The sequence below is a fragment of the Malurus melanocephalus genome, unplaced genomic scaffold (genome assembly GCF_030028575.1).
Source record: "Malurus melanocephalus ecotype Western Australia unplaced genomic scaffold, MMel_1.1 scaffold_402, whole genome shotgun sequence".
Taxonomy (NCBI): domain Eukaryota; kingdom Metazoa; phylum Chordata; class Aves; order Passeriformes; family Maluridae; genus Malurus; species Malurus melanocephalus.
This window is the reverse complement of record NW_026623634.1, coordinates 172,294-190,907: the sequence shown is the minus strand read 5'-3', so window position 1 is coordinate 190,907 and position 18,614 is coordinate 172,294. Positions and strand designations below refer to the sequence as shown.

The 18,614-nt window shown below is 46.8% G+C and overlaps 1 protein-coding gene across 2 annotated transcripts in view; it reads left to right on the top strand.

Moving 5' to 3' along the window:
- The window catches only part of TTBK1 (tau tubulin kinase 1), a 72,555-nt gene extending 54,389 nt beyond the window's left edge, over positions 1-18,166 (top strand). For both annotated transcript variants that reach the window (XM_057379327.1, XM_057379326.1), the window contains 2 exons: positions 14,192-15,795; positions 16,724-18,166. In XM_057379327.1, coding sequence (XP_057235310.1) covers positions 14,192-15,795; positions 16,724-17,144 — 2,025 coding nt within the window. In that variant the 3' untranslated portion in view covers positions 17,145-18,166. The remainder of the gene's footprint in view (positions 1-14,191; positions 15,796-16,723) is intronic.
- Positions 18,167-18,614: the final 448 nt, after the last annotated feature.

The window sequence follows — 18,614 nt, the reverse complement described above, 5'->3', positions numbered from 1 at the left end:
CCGGGCCGAAGATGAGGACGCGGATGGCGGACGGGTGGCAAGTGAAAGAGGTGGAAGGAAGCCAGGGCTCGGCTGAGAATGTCGCCGTGCAGGGTGACAAAACGCTGTCACGTTGTGACTGGGACCGAGAGACTGTGGAGGTATCGGCGAGCGTTACCTTCCTCAGCAGATCGCTTCCAGCGTCTCTGTTGGTGTCCGCGCTGGGCCGAACCCGTAGGCGGTTTCACTCCATCTAGACGTAGGCAGACTCCCACTCAAAGCTYACCTGAGGCAGGACCTCAGGTTTGTCCCTCTTGTGGAGTTACAATCGTGTATCTCTTTGTTGCTTTGGCCTCGGGAATCCCCTCGCTTTCCTCGCGGTTCCGTTTCCATACAGCGACCACACATTTCTGTCTCTCTGGCTGTGCCTCTGTTACACCACGGTGGAACTGTTTGTCTGCTCTCCACTCCTAAGCTGCTCCAAATTTTCCTACCTGCCCCCAGAGGCACCGACTGTCGAGTTGGATAGCAAAGATTTTCTTACTGATCTGGCTGTACATGACGCTGTTTTTAAATTCCAGAAATTTTAGGCACCTGCAGCTTTTCAATGGCAGAGCAGTCCTGCTTCTTGGCCTTGCTTGGAAATGCCTGTGATAACAAATCTCATTTGAGAAATAAAAGTGGCCTCAGCTCCTGGTATACAGAGCCCATGAAGCCCTTCCCCAAAACTGATTTGAATCTCAAAGGAAAAGGGAGATCAAATTTCATTTAAATTGTCCTAAGTATCTTTATTTCCTGTGTTTGCAGAAATATGTTGCCCTTCTCAGTAGAGCAGGAGTGTAACACACCAGAATGTACGAAGGCTTTSTGTAGTTAAGTGAATGTAGTAACTCTTCTATTACCATGAGCCTTTGRTCTGATTTTCGGGGAGAACAGGCAGTATGGATGGCAAGGTTGAGGAAGAAGGGGTCACTGCTGGTGCTCAGGGCAACAGGGAAGTGCAAATCCAAAGTAAAATACTGTGCAGAAAATGTGTAAGCATAGGATACAGGCAAGAAAACACGTAGAAAGCTCAGACAGATGTGWAAATGGGTTGGGGTAAGTGTGGGTGCTGGAAGAAAGCTGTGGCACAGAGGTTTTACTGCATAGGGAGGGTGTTAGTGATTGAGGCACGGATTTTGTTTAGGGGGTTGCACACAAAGTTTTTTATTTTAAAGAAATTTTGGTTTTTTGTAATAATTCAAGTAATTAATGATCACTTCCTATTTGCATACAATGTGTAGTATGTGGGTAAAGTTTGGGGGTTTTTTGTTCTTTTTTTCCCTTAGGGTTTTAGTTCCTTGTGAACTGATTTTTTTGTATATTAATTGTATCTATCCAAGGTTTTTTGTTCACCAAGGTGAGCAGCTCTCTGCTGTCTGAGCTCTGCACTCCCACCGTGGGATTCCCATGAACAGTGCCTCCCAAGCAGCACTTGCTGCAGCCATATCTGCCCTACCTGAGGCTCCCTTAATGACAGATTCACCCTCCCACGAGCAAAACCATGAAGTGCAGCCCCAAATAGAGTGGGTGGTGCTTTCTGAAGTTCCTAGGAGCTGACCAATGTGTCTGCATGCTGCAGGACATGGTCAGACAGACTGACATGCCAATAGAGCATCCTGAAAAGTGCAGGGATGGAGATGGAGAAGATTGGGCACAGGTATGACCAGCCTCTTCCCACARTCCTTCTTTGCTCAGTGACATCAGTTTCTTTTTGATTTGCCCCAAGAACACGTGTGAACAGGACAATTTACTTCTCTAACAAAATTTTTACTGGCATTTGTTCACGAGTTTTATTTTTTGAAAAGGGACTGAGCATTGCCAGAAATACTTGGGCTGAATTAACCAGTATCCTAATCCTATTTGGCAGTTCTCTTGTCAGGCACAGATACCAGAAAGAGCAAGGCTCTTGTCTTCTCAAAGTGACATGAGAAGGGATGATTTCCTTAAGTAGACTCTGCTCTGATGTTATTTTTTTTCCATCTTCAATAGAGACTTTAATGGAACAACAGATTCCAGGGAAAATGGAATTTGTGAAAGCAGTAGACTTGAGTCAGTAGCTCTTATTTTTTGTTTGTAGGCTCCAAAACACTGTTGTTCACTTTTCAAGGTCAGTTTTAGGAATTAAGATTACTCTTGTTCTATTTTTAAAGAAGAAACAAGCAATTTTTAGTTTTACCAGTCAGATAAGGAAACAAACAAGATAGCTGGGTATTTATTAACTCCAAGCCTTTTGTTCAGACAAAAACAATGACTTACCAATAAGTAGCTCCATACAGAAATTTCAAAGGTCARTAATCCCTCTAATGCTGCTCATCATAATGCTACTCACATAAACTTGGTACTGCTCTTTTAAGTTCAAAGATCTGATTTATAAAGATGGTTGATTTATACAGGCTTCAGTAAGACTTTCTTCCCGTTAAAATTATTAATAAATTGAAAGCCAGCTAGACAAACAGAATATGTTTATGTGTTGCTATCTCTTACAAGAGAGGCTGTTTCTCATTAGGACTCCTGCACTCCTGCCCTTAGCTCAGCACTATTCCATGCCTTTAGTGGCTGTCAAGAAGAACAAAGAAATCACTGAGGAGAAGGTTTGCAGTGACAGAAGGTGGGTGGTTTGATAAAACACTGCTGACAGACGGGCTCTGCAGAAGGATCTGAATTGCTTGATAAATTGCTCGCATTCAAAGTAATGATTGCTTCCACCCAGGGACAAGGTCGTGTTTGGAGTGTGAAGAATGTAAGCCACATGTGCAGAATGAGAGAAGCTGTGCCCTGGGAGGTGCTGTCTCCCAAAATGAGGTGGGAGTTAGGTGAAGTAATTAGCTGCATCCAAGTTCTCACTATGCTGCTACAGCAGAAAAGAATAAATGCATTCTTCTTTGATGTATCAGCAGGAAAATGGAAGATGTGAGCAGAGGGAGATCTCTTGTAGTGGTGAGATCACTACCAGGCATCACATCCAAACCTCATATGGAAATCTTTGTAAAAGMTTTTCAAAACCTAAAGAGAATAAGTGATATGGGAGCACTTGATTCCRTAAAACCTGCCTTGTAGAATAAGCTGGAAGAGATGCAGTCTGTCATTAAATGCAAAACTAAAAAGTGACATGATTGTTGTCTGAATAGAGGAAGAGGGGGGTTTAACCTACCAGGAAAAGATGAGTCTAAGTGCTGGAAGATAAAGGTAAACCTGGAAGCAAGRTGCTCATTTTAAAGACATAGGTGTGTAGTGAAACCCTGAAATGCATTATTAAAAGACACCGAATTCTTTGCTGTTCAGTCTCTGTAAGGTGGGGTATTGGTTTCTAAACCAATCCTGTTAAACCGTCAAATTTGGGCTCTATACCAGAACAATTGGACATGTTGCTGTCACCTGGGTTTTATGGGAAGTCTTATTTCATTATCAGTATGTCTTTTACAATTTAATTCTGAACAAATTAATTGGTGCTAATGGCTGGAATCCTGATGTTAAAGTATTATGCAAAAAAAAGTATCAAAAATAGTCRATTTGAAGGGGTTTTTTAACATCTTCATCTAATGCTGTAATAATTACTATGGAATCTGCATACTGTTGAGGAACAGTTGGCAAATTAAAGAAATGTGAAAAGAGGTCTTTTTTATATATATGGAAATGTAATAAATTAATATTGAAACTAGTGGCGGTGCAATTCTAAAAAAAAAAAAAAAACTTATGTAGATTACATTTATATTGCATTTATTTATTGTGTTTAATTTATAATGACTGCAATTATAAATGTAAATACGTCCAGAATCAGCTGGCAAAAAATCCAACTGGTGGAAGACTGTTGACATGAAAATTGATCATGGGGATGTGAGCTGAAAAGTTAGTTGCCCTAGTTAGTTGTCCTTTTATGTTTGGTAGGGTTTTTGTTTTTAATTCTTCAGCTGGAATAAGCCAGTGGGAATCAATCCAAGTGAAATAAAATTCCCTCTCAGCATCAGATTCTTAGGCAAACTGTGTCCATCAGAAGGGTCCAAAAGAGGGTTTGCATCCTGAGGGAGATATTCTTCTTTTGCTTCCCATTGCACATGGCACTTGTTCTCCTSGGAATCCAAATTGGAAATGAGCATTTGCTGCTCCCTCACAGATCTCTGGCATCAGGACAGGTTGCTGGTGCTGGGATCTCATAATCTCCTTCAGTGAGCAGATGTTCATCACTTGTATATACATGGAAAAGCCATCTTTTTATATCTTGGCCTTTTGGCTCCTTTCACTTTTTTTTCTATGCAGAACGGGAGATGTTTCCAATTAATTATTATTAATCTCTCCTCAGCCTCCTTCCCTCAGGAAGGAGCTAATGAGATATGATTTCTGTGGAAATGTTACTGTAAATGCTTGGGTTAAGTTASAGTTGGGTAAATGGGGTTTTGCCAGCACGCATTCACTTTCAGGGGGGAAGGTTTTGGTGGGAGGGAGTTGACTGAAAATGAGTTACACAGGTGTGGTTCTGCAGATTCCAGTTTGCATTAGGAGTGTCCTCGTGGTGCACCCATGCTGGCCAAGTCCCTGCTGTGAGCCTGACCTGGAACACCATTCCCATTCTTTTTCACTGTAGCTGGGGGCTGGCATGATGGTGCATCACCTCTTTCACTGTGTGAAGCCTCTTTTGTTACAGTGATGACAGAAATTGAGATAGAAATGCCCTGTGAAAGAGCCATATGGGTGATACAACCCCATCCTTACACTACCTCTTCATGACCAAATCACTCCTGTTCTGCCACTCCTTGTTGTGTGTCTGAACCTGGGTGTTGTGGTGCTGGAGCCTGATGCAGGACTGTTGTTCTGAAAGGGACAGACTTGTTCCAACATTGTGTTTGTTGGGCAGAATGGCAGCTGACATCCCCTGCCCAGGATGAAGAAGCTGTGCTTGGGCAGTGGCCTCCAGGCTTTGAGATAAGTCACTGATGAGGCAGCTGATGTTCTCCTCTGGGATCTCGTGGCTGCTCTGTAAGCACAGGCATGGCTCTGCAGCTGCCCCCCAAATTCTGTTCACATCTGAACTGGATGCAGGAACAGCAGCAGCTGGCTGTAGCCCAAGCTGCCGGTGAGCTGCACATGCAGAACCTTCACCTTCACCTCCCTGAGGAGTTCTCTCTGCTCTYGTTGCCTCTTTGTTCCAGTTTGCCTCTCCCATCTCTTCCCCATKTGACAAAATCTTCCTGCTCTGCCTGTGTGTGTGCCACTGTACACATTTGCCTGCCCCCAAGATTAACCTCCACTGCCATTCATGGAATCTCATCCCTCACATCCTTATTGCATCCCTGGCTACCTGCTCCACCTTCTGCCTTTGCCATTCCCAAGGACGTGCAGAGTGTGCCCCTGCACCGCTTTCCTGTGCATTGCATAGCTCATGGTGCACCATGCAATCCCTACAGCACTTAGAGCAGCCAAGAGGCCTTCCCTCCCTCTGATTTCCTTGGAGGAAATTGAGGAAAAAATGGCACATTTTGGCAACTGGAGCAGTCTCAGCTCTACGTGGAATCTCTGTGAGGATTGCATTGTTTAAAGGCAGCTTGATTTCAAAGATGAGAACAGAAGATACCTTCCGTTTCAGGACAGTTTCAAATCCTGGAATCCCTAGGATTTAGCAAACTCCTCCCAGATATTGTCTGCATCAGCAGCTAAATTTAGACAGCTGGCAATGCTCTTTCCCTTAAGACACAGGTACCATCTGTGTTTGCAAATCATGTGTGTGGCTGGCTAGACACCACTTCTATTGTTGTGAGCATGTCTCTGAGTTCCATATTTTTTTAGACACAAGACCTCTGGAAAGAGGTTTTGTTTGAACTATCAGCCATAATTAGCCTGGTCTCTGTGAGTGAGAAAATGTCACAACTCCAGTTGTAAACTCTGCAGGTTCTTCCAAGTGGGTGTTTTCCAGGCTGGCAAAGTTGGCTGACCCCATTCTCCAAAAGGATTTGGGAGAGTGGGGAGGATTCAAATCAAAGTAGGATAAATGGGGTATTTCAAACAGCCAGGAGAGGGCAATTTTGAGTGCAACAAGCTGACACTCTTCATTAAATATAAACTTCAACACACCAGTRTTTGCTCCTGTTGCCTGTCTTCAGCTGGAGGTACCACAGGCTGGATTCTTTCTTGGGGATTGGTGTTCTTTTCTTTGCCACATGCAATGACTGTTCTTCCCTTCTCAAGCCTGTGCCGCTGCCATTAGGCCACCCAAGTATCTTGTTGTTTTAAACAAGCTCCGTGTTTCTTCTGCAATTCCATTTAACCCCCAGCTGCTGGAGCAGCCAGGCTTAGGTGTTACACAAGAAGGCAAGCATGCCTTTAAGAACCAGTCAACAGTCTTTTTTTTCCTTTTTGCTGTATTTTTTTAAATACAGGACCTCTGGAAAGAAGCCCATTGTTTGAACTGATCAGCCATAATTAGCCAAGGTGTTTTCAGCAGCTTCCCCAGCCCATTCACGGGCACAGAGGTTGAGTGGCTCTTCAGTAGCTGGGCTGTTTCTTTTCCAAAGGTGTCTCTGAAGCCAGTGAACACATCTCTTCTAGCTCACCTAGGCTGTGAGCTCTTGAGATGAGAAACAAAACAAGTGTCATTTGAGACACTTCTCTGTGCTTCAAGCATTTCTTCCAAAGATTTMGCTTTGGAGTGTTTAACTACCTCATTTGTCTTTTGTTTCGGTAGCATTGCCAGGCTCTGGTACCATYTTTGTCACTGACTACATTGCCCCGATGTGTGCAGCCTCTTCTGAGARTCTTGATGATTTGTGTTGTAGTAGAAGCTTTCTGCAGTCAGAAAGGCCCTTCTGCAGTCTGGGAAATCAGGGCAAACACCTCAATTTAGCCTTTCCAGARTTTATTCAGAAACGAGGCTTGTGGTATTCATACCTTCTTATGGGTTCTTTACTCAAAAGATCCCCAAGTGCTTTATTTTTCCCATGAGTCACTTCCCTGCTGTTTGATATGGGGGAGTCAGCAGAAAAAAAAAAAAAGCCTTTTCAGAATATGTCGGGATGAAGCCAGATGTTTGGTTGCACAAAGGGAATTTCAGGAGGCTGAATTTTTTTTCATGATCTGCAAATTGTCAGGACGGTGGGTGGGACCTATATACCAAATGCAACAAATACTATTGAGGCTGCTTTTCTGACTGCAAATCTCCAGGAACTTCACTTGCTCTCTTGTGTAAAAATGCACTATTTGAATCTGGTGCTGTGATCCTTTGTAAATAAATTAAGGCAAGAAAATACAACCACTGCTAGTTTATTCCTCTCTTGTAAAATAGCTCRACAGTAGGATGCACTGTGAGACTGAAGGTCAGAAAGCACGGAAAGATGTGTCCAGTCCTTTTCCTGTTTTCTAACATCCTTCCCTCTCACACCTCCATCAATCTTCCATGATGTGTATGCGTGGAACTTTTAAGAGCTTGACAGCAGCATGAGATTATTCTTGAAAAGAGATTTTCTGCTGCTTATCTGGAGGGATTGGTGAGAGATACCAGCCSTGTTTGTCCAGTAGGTCTGGCATCTCTTCCTTAGGCTACATGGAGTCTCTGTGGTATTATCCAGTCACATTTGTATCACAGCCACATAATGATGCAGTWCTGCGTCACTGACTGAATTTATTTGTATTCTCAACTGCTGGGTTGTGTGAATGACACATTTTATTAATGGCTGTCATTAGAGATTTATTCGTGGCACTCTCAGAACCTTACCTGAAGCTGAGACCATTTTGCTACTTTCACACTGAATGAGAAAGGGCTCTTTTATCCCAATCTATTCAAAAGAGAAGCTTTTATTTTTATTTTTGTTTTCTTGTTTCCCTTTGGTAAAAACRAGAAAGAACAATTTGGAGATAGCTATCGTATATTTGTCTAGCTCTGCTCAGCAGTAACAGATGGGCTGCAAGAGGCTAGCTGAAAAAAATAAAATTGCATTTCCTAGCAGACAAGGTCTGAAGCCTTTAAAATCACAGATAATTTGCAAACCCCTAAAATCCTGTTAGTGTTTATTGTGGAAAAAATTGCCTCAGATATTTCTCAGCTGGAGAACATGGGGTACCTTCTTCTTGACCTGCTTTCCCTGTGGTTGCCAGCTCTCCCCAGGAGGAGATAATCCTTTCTGGAGAGGCTGACCAAAGTAAGCCAGATGTGCTTCCTGATTTCCCTGCTGTCCCCAGGAGGGTGCTGGGAGGTTTTTGGGTGGATTGCTGGGTTTCTGATTGTCGAGTGTTTGTGCGTGTGCGTGACCCACACGTGGCGCGTGCGTGGTCCTGCCTTACAGAAGAGTTTCTGTGCCAGCAGTGGGCCGCTTTGCACACCCCCAAATGCTGGAAAGGCTGTTGCAAAGAACAAATCCCAACCAGTTATGAAAGTATCTTTGTGGTGTCTGGTTCAGGYGGCACGCCTGGCCTCCCCTGCCCGCTGCAGGTCTGACTGCAGCCACTTGGCCCAGCCCAGGTCTCTTAATTCAGARTTTTGTGACACACAGACACATCTCTCCTTTTGCTGTCAGCTGGTGGCAGAGTGCTCTGGTGATGAGAGCAGTGCTGGCACTTGGGGTGTCATTTMTAGTATGCAAACACCTGTTTTGGGTAATACTGAACATGGAATAAAGCACGYGAAGGCTGATCACTGCGGCACGACCTTGCTTTTTGTTGCATTTTTATGCCACGTGTTTCGYGTTTGGGTCACTGCATCACAAACCTGCATCGCCAGTTCCAGGGGACAGCACGAAGATTAATTTCTGGGAAATGTTTCTAAGTGTTATTTGCTGTATTGCAACTCCTTTGTATCACACCTGCCATTGAAAAAAAAAAAATGATGTTACGATGAATGTACATTTTGAACAAGCTGCTAACTGTGTAACCTGGGGATTGGAAGCAATCCCCATTTTACATTCACCTGCATGTCTTCTAGTGTTTAAAAAGAAAATTGCTTTATGTTTGGAGGTTTTATTTTTTCATATGCAAAGTGGTTTCAAGTGAGTTACCTCATCTAGTGCACTTGCCTCGTAAGAATCCCCAGGGTTTCCTCCAACAACTCCCAACAAGTTTCTCAGTTTAATTATGAGTGCAATTAATTACCTGGCAACATGAAACACAATAATGGCAAATTTCCTCTGAACAAGTCAGATAAGGAGGATTTCCATGGGACTCTTGCCCCTTCAGCTTGGTCCTTCCTTAAAAAAACCCTACCAGATCAGGTTCTTACTCAGCATTGCTGACTTCTGGTTATTTTTATGACTTAGGAAGATGTTTAGCTTTCAGAATATTCTTCTTCTTCTTTCTTGCTGCTATTAAGTTGCCTTTACAGTTAGGGACTAGAACAATTTTTGGATTATCATTTCCTTCCACTTTGCTCACTTATTTCCCGAGTCTCTAATGAGTGATAAAAATGAAGCGGTCACTGTGTCTGCTCAGACAGGGAGCTCTGCATCAGCTCTTGCTGGAGACACTGGTGGGTAGAGAGGTGGAAAGCTGAGTGGCAGGCATTCCACCTTTACAGAGCTTTTGCTTCCATCCAAGACGCTAGGAAAACCGGCACAAACCTAACACACGAAAGCACAACCAGGGAGGAGCAGAGAGAATTTATCCAGCACAGGAACGGGCTGTCCTGTTCACCTCGGTGAAAAGAATGAAGAAAAAAGGCTGTGGAGCTTTTGGTGGTAAGATGCTGGATAGAAGAACATCTCTAACATTTATGGTGCTGATTCTTGGAAGGCAGAGATCCTGCAAGTAAGCATGGCAGCTCAAAGACCCCTGCTACTTTTACCTCATCTGATGCTGGTTTGAAGAAAGAGCTGCTTCAGAAACTCAGATTCTAGGTTTTTTCCACTCGCTCTTRTCGGTCCTGCCAGATCTCCCAGTCCCAACCAAGCTTAGTCTATGTTGGCAGAGGATAATGTCACTTCCAGGATATGCTAAGGTCCTGATAGTATCCAAATAAAAGCTGTTACAGGGAAGACTGGACTACAGCTCTTGCTGTCTGTGTGCCATCTGCATCTCTCAGGACTAAGGCCTCTTCCCATTCCCAGTGGAACAATTRACGTCGTGTTGAGAACTTGATTTCTGCTTCTCAGACCTTTCAGCTCCCATGAAGAATCTCAGGGACCAGCATATCCTTCCTTTGCATTACCTTGTGTCACCTGTTAGGCTTCTGTTGCTGCTAAGCAGGAGAGTCCAAACCATATTTGACCAACTGCTACCTGAGTAGGAGGTGAATGTGGGTTTCTGTGGTCATTGCTACTGAGAGGAGACAAAAGCTGTAGGGAACCTGTTGTGCTTCCTGGTTTGCTTGAGAAACTCCATCTGCTGGGACTGGAGCTGGCTTGAAGCCGTGGATCTCAGTGCAATCCCCTTCAAGCATTTCTCCAGTATTAAGGGGTCCAGCAGAAGGGATTCCTCGGGCTGCCAGGAGTCCTGACAGAGCGCTAGGGACAGAAGGTTTGTGGAAGCTGTGGAAGTTTGTCTCAGGGGGAAGGCAGCAGGGAGATGGAGGGGACGCAGCCTGCTGTAGCTTTAAAGGCAGTACTGTGTAGGGATCCGTTSGGAAGGACGTCGTTGGCTAAAGGGATCCAAAGCTTGTTTTCCTCGAGTCTTTTTATTCTTCCTTATCTAATCCCTTTAGAGCCTAAGGTCAACCCCTTTTTGTACTGCAATAACACTGTAATATATGCTTGCACTAATTCTTCTGGTATTCCAAGCATGCAAGACCAATTTAAAGCTTTTTTTTCAGAAGAAAAAGACTGTATTATTGTGTATATAGAAATACTGAGAGAGAATTTGAATTCTGTCTCCTGTATAAAAGCATGCATTGATTACCTGTATGTAGATCATGCTGTAAATGCTGCAGAGTACTGTAAAATCCTACACTTGAAACCACAATGAACAGGCAATGTCATCAAAAACAAACGAAACAGAAGCTGTGCAATGGATTTTGTGCCTTTTTTAAATCCATGTATGTTAATCCAGACAATCGGGGAAAAAAAAAGAAAAAAAAAAAGGAAAAAAACAAACGAACAAAAAAAAGCTTGTATACTACCAAAACCTTATTAAAGAATCAAAGGCAGCATCTTGTTGATGGCTGGGGTTTTTATTTGCTTCCTCTCTTTGTTTTTCTGCTTCCTTTGCTCCGGGAGGTGTCCCCTGCTCATCCTTGGGTACACRGGAGCACCAGGCAGGGGGTAAAGGAGATCTAGCAGAACAGTGAGGGTTCCATTATTGCTTACRATCGTGATCACTAAAAACTTGCAATTAAGACAGATCTGGGAACAGAAACAAAGTTAAGTGTCTGTTAGAGAGGTGTTTCATGAACTTCGGGAAGGCCACCCTGTGATTTCAATTTTAGGCATGTGAAGGCTCTGGCTCCTGTGGAAAGGGTGATGGAAACTTTCCCTCATGCACAAGACTCCAGCTCCTCAAAGACAGAGAGCAATTCGTGCAGGGAAGTGATGGTCAGGGAGGACAAGCCTGGTCCAGTTGTCACAAACACCTTGTTGACACAGACAAGCTATGGAGGAGCCCCCTTCTCCCAAAAACATGGCCAAGAGAACAAAGAAAAGAAAAAAAAAAAACAAAACAGCGCAGCAACTGAGCTTTTGTGATTACAGAACTCCCCCTGAAAAACATCCAAGGGGATGTCAATAAATCATATTAAGGGTTTCCCTATTAATCACAAATATTAATGGTGGCATAGTGGTGTTGCAATTCCATGTTGTTGTGTTGTTCTTGGGCCATTTCAAAATGTATTTTTCCTCCTCAGTTCCCCAAGTCAGATTTGTGTTGTTTTTTTCATGTGATCTCCCAAGTTTTGGTCAAATGCATGTTTAGTATTTCCCAAGTTACTGGTGAGTTGGGAGACTGAGGAAAATGCAAACACACAGTGCTTTGACTAATACTGTGTGAATATTCAAAGAATTGGATTAACTGCAGCATAAGGTTTGAAGTGAAACCTGAACTTCCATCTCATAGCAAAACTCCTCAGAGCGTTCAACAGGACCACTGGCTTGGGGATATCATGGACTGCAAAATATCCATGGAATTTCCTCCTCTTTGGACCAGTCTTGGACCATTGTGGCTGTGGAATGTGAGCCATTGCCACTCTGAATTTCCCTTGGGATGGGAGGTGTGCTGAACTGTTCTTCCATAATTCCACTGATGCCTTCCAGATAGACAGACCACTGTAGGTTCCTGAGCAGTTCCTGCATCTAGGAGGTGGGAAGGTCCCCTCATAATCACACTCTGTCCTCTCTTTATCTSTTTATCTCTTCCACCTGTTTCACATCAACTCTCTCCAAGATTGGAGGGCTTCATTTTGGTAACATTGAAAGAGTGGGAGCAAAACTCCAGTGGTGTTTCCACCTCTCCTGGCCCCTTTTACCACAGTTTAAAATGAAACCCTGATCAGTGAATCCTCATTCTATGTGGGTAAGGTCAGTTGGGTGTATGGGACTGAGCTGTTGGAACAATCTCAGTTCCCTTATTAAAAATTCTAATAAATCCCATGGTTTTCCTTTCATCAGTAGTCCATAGAGGTCAAGCAAAAATGAAAAAACCCATGGTCAAGGRGGGGAATTATGAAAAGCATGTCCTTCACATCCAGGGYAGCCATCCAYRTATGARCAGGCCCTGTGYCAGTGTCCCCATCTCCACAGTGTCKGGAACTGCAGCAGTTAAAGGTGCAGTATTAGCAAAAGACTGTTGACAATCCACGATGAAATACCTGATGCAAAAGGTAGAGTGGRTCAGTRAAAGCCCAAATCAGGTTAATACATCCTCAGAGCCAGGCTTCACCTTTAAGGAAAGAAAAGAAACAGCTTTGGACTCCAGAGGTATTGCCAAAAMCAGCCTGTTTTCAATTCATAAGATATAAAAAGAAATATTAACTGGATAACAACTTAGCAACCAATGCTTGATGCTGCCCACCAATCTATTTGAAATGTCTCTTATACAGGAGCATAAAAATCTTACATTTTTYAGGCTCAGCACATGCAGATTTTCAGCACAATTTTAAATTTTGGGACTGAAAAGCCACTGAGGGTTTTCTCTCCCCAGTAGAGACAAAAAGATCCATTCCATGGTCAGGTGAATGTGGCAGCTCTGGAGCTCACATGGTTAAAGGGGTGCATGTTTAGTTGTGCAGCCTAAATATCCTCTGGTGCTGTTGAACACTGCTGGAAAACGCAGATGTTTGGAGCCCTGCTGTTCATGATTAGGACTTTTCAAGGGTAACATGTGATGCAGTATTGACCAGTTGTGTTTATGGAGAGGTTACAGTGTGCGAGCCCTAATAGAAGTGCATTGTAAATGATTCAGTTCTAAATCCATTCTGCGGGGTGGCGCCGATATGATTTTCATTTGCCAGCAGTTGTTAATCAGGCCACGCTTGATTGGCATTTCCTATTTATTTTGGTCAAGTGTGTGCAAGTGTGTGTGAGCTGCTGTTTTTCAGCTCAGAGAAAAAGGATCATTTTACAATCCTTCCACAGGCTGCTGCTGGAGAAACAGTGGCCCCACCACCTGTCCTGCCTGCCCTTCACTGCTCACGGCCCAGGGTCTGACAGTGACACTTTATGTCCCATCTGTCACAGCTTGCTGATGGYTTTAAAGGAGGCAGAAGCCTGTAGGGGACACTGTGAGGAGCTGCTGGAGGGATATTGGTGGTGCACAATAACTACAAAGTGTTATTGCCCCAGGGATAATGGTGGATGGTAATGGAAAGTGATCAGGAAATTTATCTAGCCCAGAGGTGCCCCTTGAGTTCACTATGGCCTGGGCTTAAAGTTGCTAAGTGGTTCCAGTGGCAAGGAAGCAGTAAATATATAAATACTGAATTGAATATATAAACAATATATAAACACTGAAGAAGATTGGGAAATGTAAAGGAATCCTGAGGAATTGCTCAAAAATGGGGGGTTTAGGTCCAGTTTAAAAACTGCTAACAAAGGAAACTTCTTTGACACATTTATTTTCCCTTCATTGCTGAGTATCTGTGAGTCTCTCCTTTCTGAGGTTTGTACAAATCAAATGATGGTGTGATCACTGCTCAGGTGTGCATTTTGGAAGCGTGATGGACTGAATACTTGCTGTGGATTCTTCCCGCTGCTGTTGGTCCCAATGTCTTCTGTCAGTGCCGTGTCTGAACTCTCACTCACCCTCTCCTTTTGTCACGTTTGTCTCCTTGCAGGCATACATGCTGAAGTCATTTGAAATGAATGGCCTGCCCAAGGCGGTCCCTTTAAGTTTGCCTTACCAAGACTTCAGAAAAGATCTGTGCAACTACTGGGAAAAGCCTAGGTTATCCCAGCGGATAAAGAAAGTCGATTTCTCAAACATTGTCTTGACTGCTCCTTGCAAACCTCTGGAACCTTATCTGGAAATGAACGGAAAAGAGGAAGAGGAGGAGGAGGAGGAGGAGGAGGAAGACGAGGAAGACTACGAGGAGGAGGAAGATGAGCAGGATGACGGGGAGGAGGAGGACGAGGGCAATGAGATTGACATGCACAGCGATTCCAGCAGCGACCTGAGCCAGAAGAGCACGGAGCGCAGCCAGGAGTGCGCACCATCCACGCTCCTGGCCGATGACCAGAAGGGGTCCAAGGGTCGAGCATCCACCGCTGACGGGGACCTGGAGCTGGAGGAAGGCTCCAAAACACTGGTGCTGTTCTCGCCAGGCGATCTGAAGAAATCTCCAGTGGCTGCAGATTTACCTCCAGAAGTCGATCTGGGCACTCTGGCCGCGCTGACCCCTCAGAGCGAGCGGCCACAGCCCATGGGGAGCCAGCTGGATGTGTCTGAGCCRGGGACCCTGTCCTCAGTCCTTAAATCTGAACCAAAGCCTCCCGTGGCGGTGGCGACAGCTTCCTCCCCTTTCACCAAAGTGGAGCGCACCTTCGTCCACATTGCCGAGAAGACCCACCTGAACGTGATGTCCTCTGGCGGGCAGCTGCTGCGGCACGAAGAGCACGGCCCACCGGGGCATTTCGAGGAGGTCATCGTCGAGGAGGAGCTGGAGGACAACCTGGTGCCGGTAGAGAACGGAAGCATCCACTCCGGGCTGGAAGGGGCAGAGACGGAGAGCTGCGCGCTGTCGGCCAACCACGCCGAGACCACCTCGGACACGGCGGGCGAGCAGCCGGCGCTTGCCAACGGCGTGCCAAAGCTGCCCCAGGACGAGCCCGAGCTGCCCGGCAAAGCGGCGCTCTCGCTGGATTTGGAAAAGCCCGGCAAGGTGGCTGTGAGGGAGCCCGGCCAGGAGAAGGCGGCGGCGGAGCAGCTGAAGCGAGCGGAGACCCTCCCGGAGACGCCGCCGCACGGCCCCAGGAGRCCAACGGGCTCCCGGTACAGAAGTCGGATCCCCGTCTTGTTCTCRGAGGAGGACACCGGCTCGGACCTTTCCACTTCGCTCTCGGCCAAAGAAAGGCTTTATAAGAGGGCGAAGCAGCCCGACCTGGCTCGCCTGGTGATGGAGAAGAGGCAGAGCCGTCTCCTCCGGCTGGCGTCTGGTGCCTCCTCGTCCGCCTCCTCCAGCGACGAGCGGCGCCGAGCCTCCGAAACCCTGTCGGCCACGGGCTCCGAGGAGGACACGCACGACTCTGACGACTCCATCCCACGCAAGGGAGACAAGAAGGCAGCGCTGCTGGGGAGAGAAGAGAGAGCCGGGAGCACAAAGAGCAGGATTCCTCGTCCCATCGTGCCGGTGAAAGCCGCGCTGGAGGCGGCGAGGGCGGAGAGCTCCGTGGCCGCGGCGGGGCTGGGYGGCTCCCCGCAGGATACAGCTGCTGCCAGCAGGTAAGACCAGAACGGGGAGAAATGCAGAAAGCTGGATCTGGGCTCACTTCYCATGATTTCATCCACTGCTCAGCTTGGATGCATAGTCCATCCTTGTTTCCTACAGTTATTTCAGCTCACAGGTGTGTGAAACTGCCATCACAGTTACCATCAGAGGCCAGGTCGTGCACAGCAACTCCTGCCCACATTTCCAGATTGAACCTCCTGCCTTGGGAGAGGTTGCTGCATCCATTCTGCATGTTAAGAATGATGCCAAAATCCCACTTACCTAAAACAGAAGTTAGATAAAATCGAGAGAATAAAAGCAGTTCTGTTTATTGCAGGGCCTTCAGGTGCCCTTCAGGTGCGTTCAGGGCAGTCCCAGCCCACCCAGGGGTGCACCCACAATGGACAATGGCTCACGGGTTTTTCACCCTTTCTCACTTTTGTCCATTTGCACATTGGGGCTGAATCCTCCAATTCCAGCTTCAGCCAATGCAGTCATTTACTCCAAATTTGCTCCCCCAATTCTCTGTTGATTCCATCTCTTGGGGCCTGGAACAGTGAGGTGTCCTTGAGTTTGGGGCCTGGAGAGGAATTGTTTTCTCTAAAATGGGAGAGCAGGAGCTGAGAACTGTATATGGAGTCTAGAGTTATACATTCAAGAATTCCAGGATTGCAGACACCTGAAAAAAACATAGAAGCTAAAATCCTAAGGCACCAAGAAGAGTCCCAAATACCATGCCTGACTATTGGCTCTGAGGTGCTGGAGGATCAGAGCAAACATTTACCACTTTAACTGCATTCAGAGTCACAGCATGGTGTTCAAACCCCTCTGGGTCACAGCGCAGGTTCTGCCATCCTGGTGCTGGAGACTCGTTGTGATTGTCCTGCCAAGAGCCCAGAGCCCCTTGCAAAACTTAATCCTCCCTGTTTTCTTCCCCTGCAGGCTCCAGACCCAGAGAGCAGCTGGAAGTGTCCCCTGCGAGGGCCGAACAGCCCAGGCGCAAAGCCGGCTCCCTTCGTCGCCGAGTTCCTCTTCTCTTCCTGCGCGGAGCAGCTCGCAGAGATCCAGCGGTGCCTCCCCTCGGAGCCCCGTCCTCCCCTCCAGGAACCCCAGTTCTTCCCCCAGAAGCCAGCTGCTGCCTCGGAGGGAAAGTCCTTCTCCTTGCCGACAGCACAAAGCAGGGACTGCTCCTCAGCGAGTTCCTCCCTCCCCCCGACCTCAGCCCTCAGCTCAGGCCCCTGCGCCTACGGGAGATCCTCTGCCGTCWCCCGGCGCGGCCAAAAAACGGCAACGAGGAAAAACCCAGACTCAAAGTCCAGCAACCAAAGGAAAGCAGGTGTCCCTGGAAAGCAAGGCCAGATAATGACCTTCTGCCAGCCCAGCAGCCTGGGTAACCTCTGCATATAGTCCACACTTGAGCTGCTGCAGCACAGCCTCCCACGCTGCGCCCGCAGGGTACGGCAGCAGCCGTGCTCCAATGCTTCACTCACTGTCACCCCACGCCGCAATCAGCTCCCAGAGGTGCAGAGCCACCCCAGGGAGACGCCCCAGCCCGCAGCTGCCACTTGCTAAAGCAGCCTGCCCTGCCTCCCCCTCTCTCTCTGTCAGCAATACCAGCCCTCCACAGCAGCTCCAGCCGTGCAAGGGGAGCACAGGTGACAGGAGCAAGGCCTGCAGAAGGGGGAGGTTCCTGTCCTGCAGGCAATTCCCTCCTTTCTGCTCGCTGAGTGAGCGCCAGCCTTGGCCACCACCATCTCCTCCCAGCACCACTGTTAGCAAGGGGCTGCCAGCAGCTTACCAGGAGGGATGGATGCACCCTTGAGTGCTGAGATGGGACAAGGGCAAAGAGGAGAGGGCTCTTCTCTCCTTCCCAGAGAGGCATCTGCAGGTGGGGATTAGGAGACAGGCAGGTCTTGCTGGATGCTCCTTCCTGCTCTGCTGTGTCCCACAGAGGAGGGTGCCTGGCATTGCTGCTCAGACACTGCTGCTGTGTGCTGGGTGCTTAGATGGRAGCAGGGATGTGTTGGCAGCTTGCTGGGAAACCAAGAGCTCTTGCTAATTAACGTGGAAGGGAACACGCTGCGGTCACTCTTGTCACAAATACCAAACTGTGACCTGTGGGCACCACATCTCCCAGCAAGAGTGGTTCCTCTCAGACCTGCAGCCCACCAAACACAGCTCTGTCATGAAGATGTCAACAGCCACTGGATGCCTTTAGCCTGGGTGCCCTCTGCACCTGAATTCCTTGTGTTTTCCTTCCACGCTCTTGGTGTTTGTGAATTTTGGAAGTTCCCCTATGTGGCAGGGCGGGAGATTATTATCCTGTGGSATACCCAAAAGCTGCTGCTTTGCCAGGAGAGGTTTTCTGGTGTACATTTCTATCTGAGGGTACAGCAGGTGGAGTGGCAGAGGTGGGTTTTGTGTCTTTTCCTTCATGCTCACCCCTGCCGTGCRTTGAGGACAAGCAACGTGAATGTAAAAGCAAGGGCCATGCTCTTCAAGTAATATTATCTGAGCTAAATCAAGTGACTGCTTAGCCCCCAGACTAATCAGGAAGGCTTGAAAATTATGGCAAGGAGGGCTGATAACTGAGCTTGATGAGGTCTTGAAGTAGACAAAATTTYCCCCACACCTCACAGGAGAAAACACTCCAGACCCAAACACTTTGTGCTTCACGCCATTGTTACCCCACCTTTCACAACCAAAAGAGGCTTTGCTTGAGGCAGAACAAGAACACAGCTGCTCTGGGTGCCCATTCCTGCAGTTGCAGCCAACAAAGCTTGACAGGAATCTGAACAGTAATAACCTTGATTTGTTGGAACAGGAATGCAAA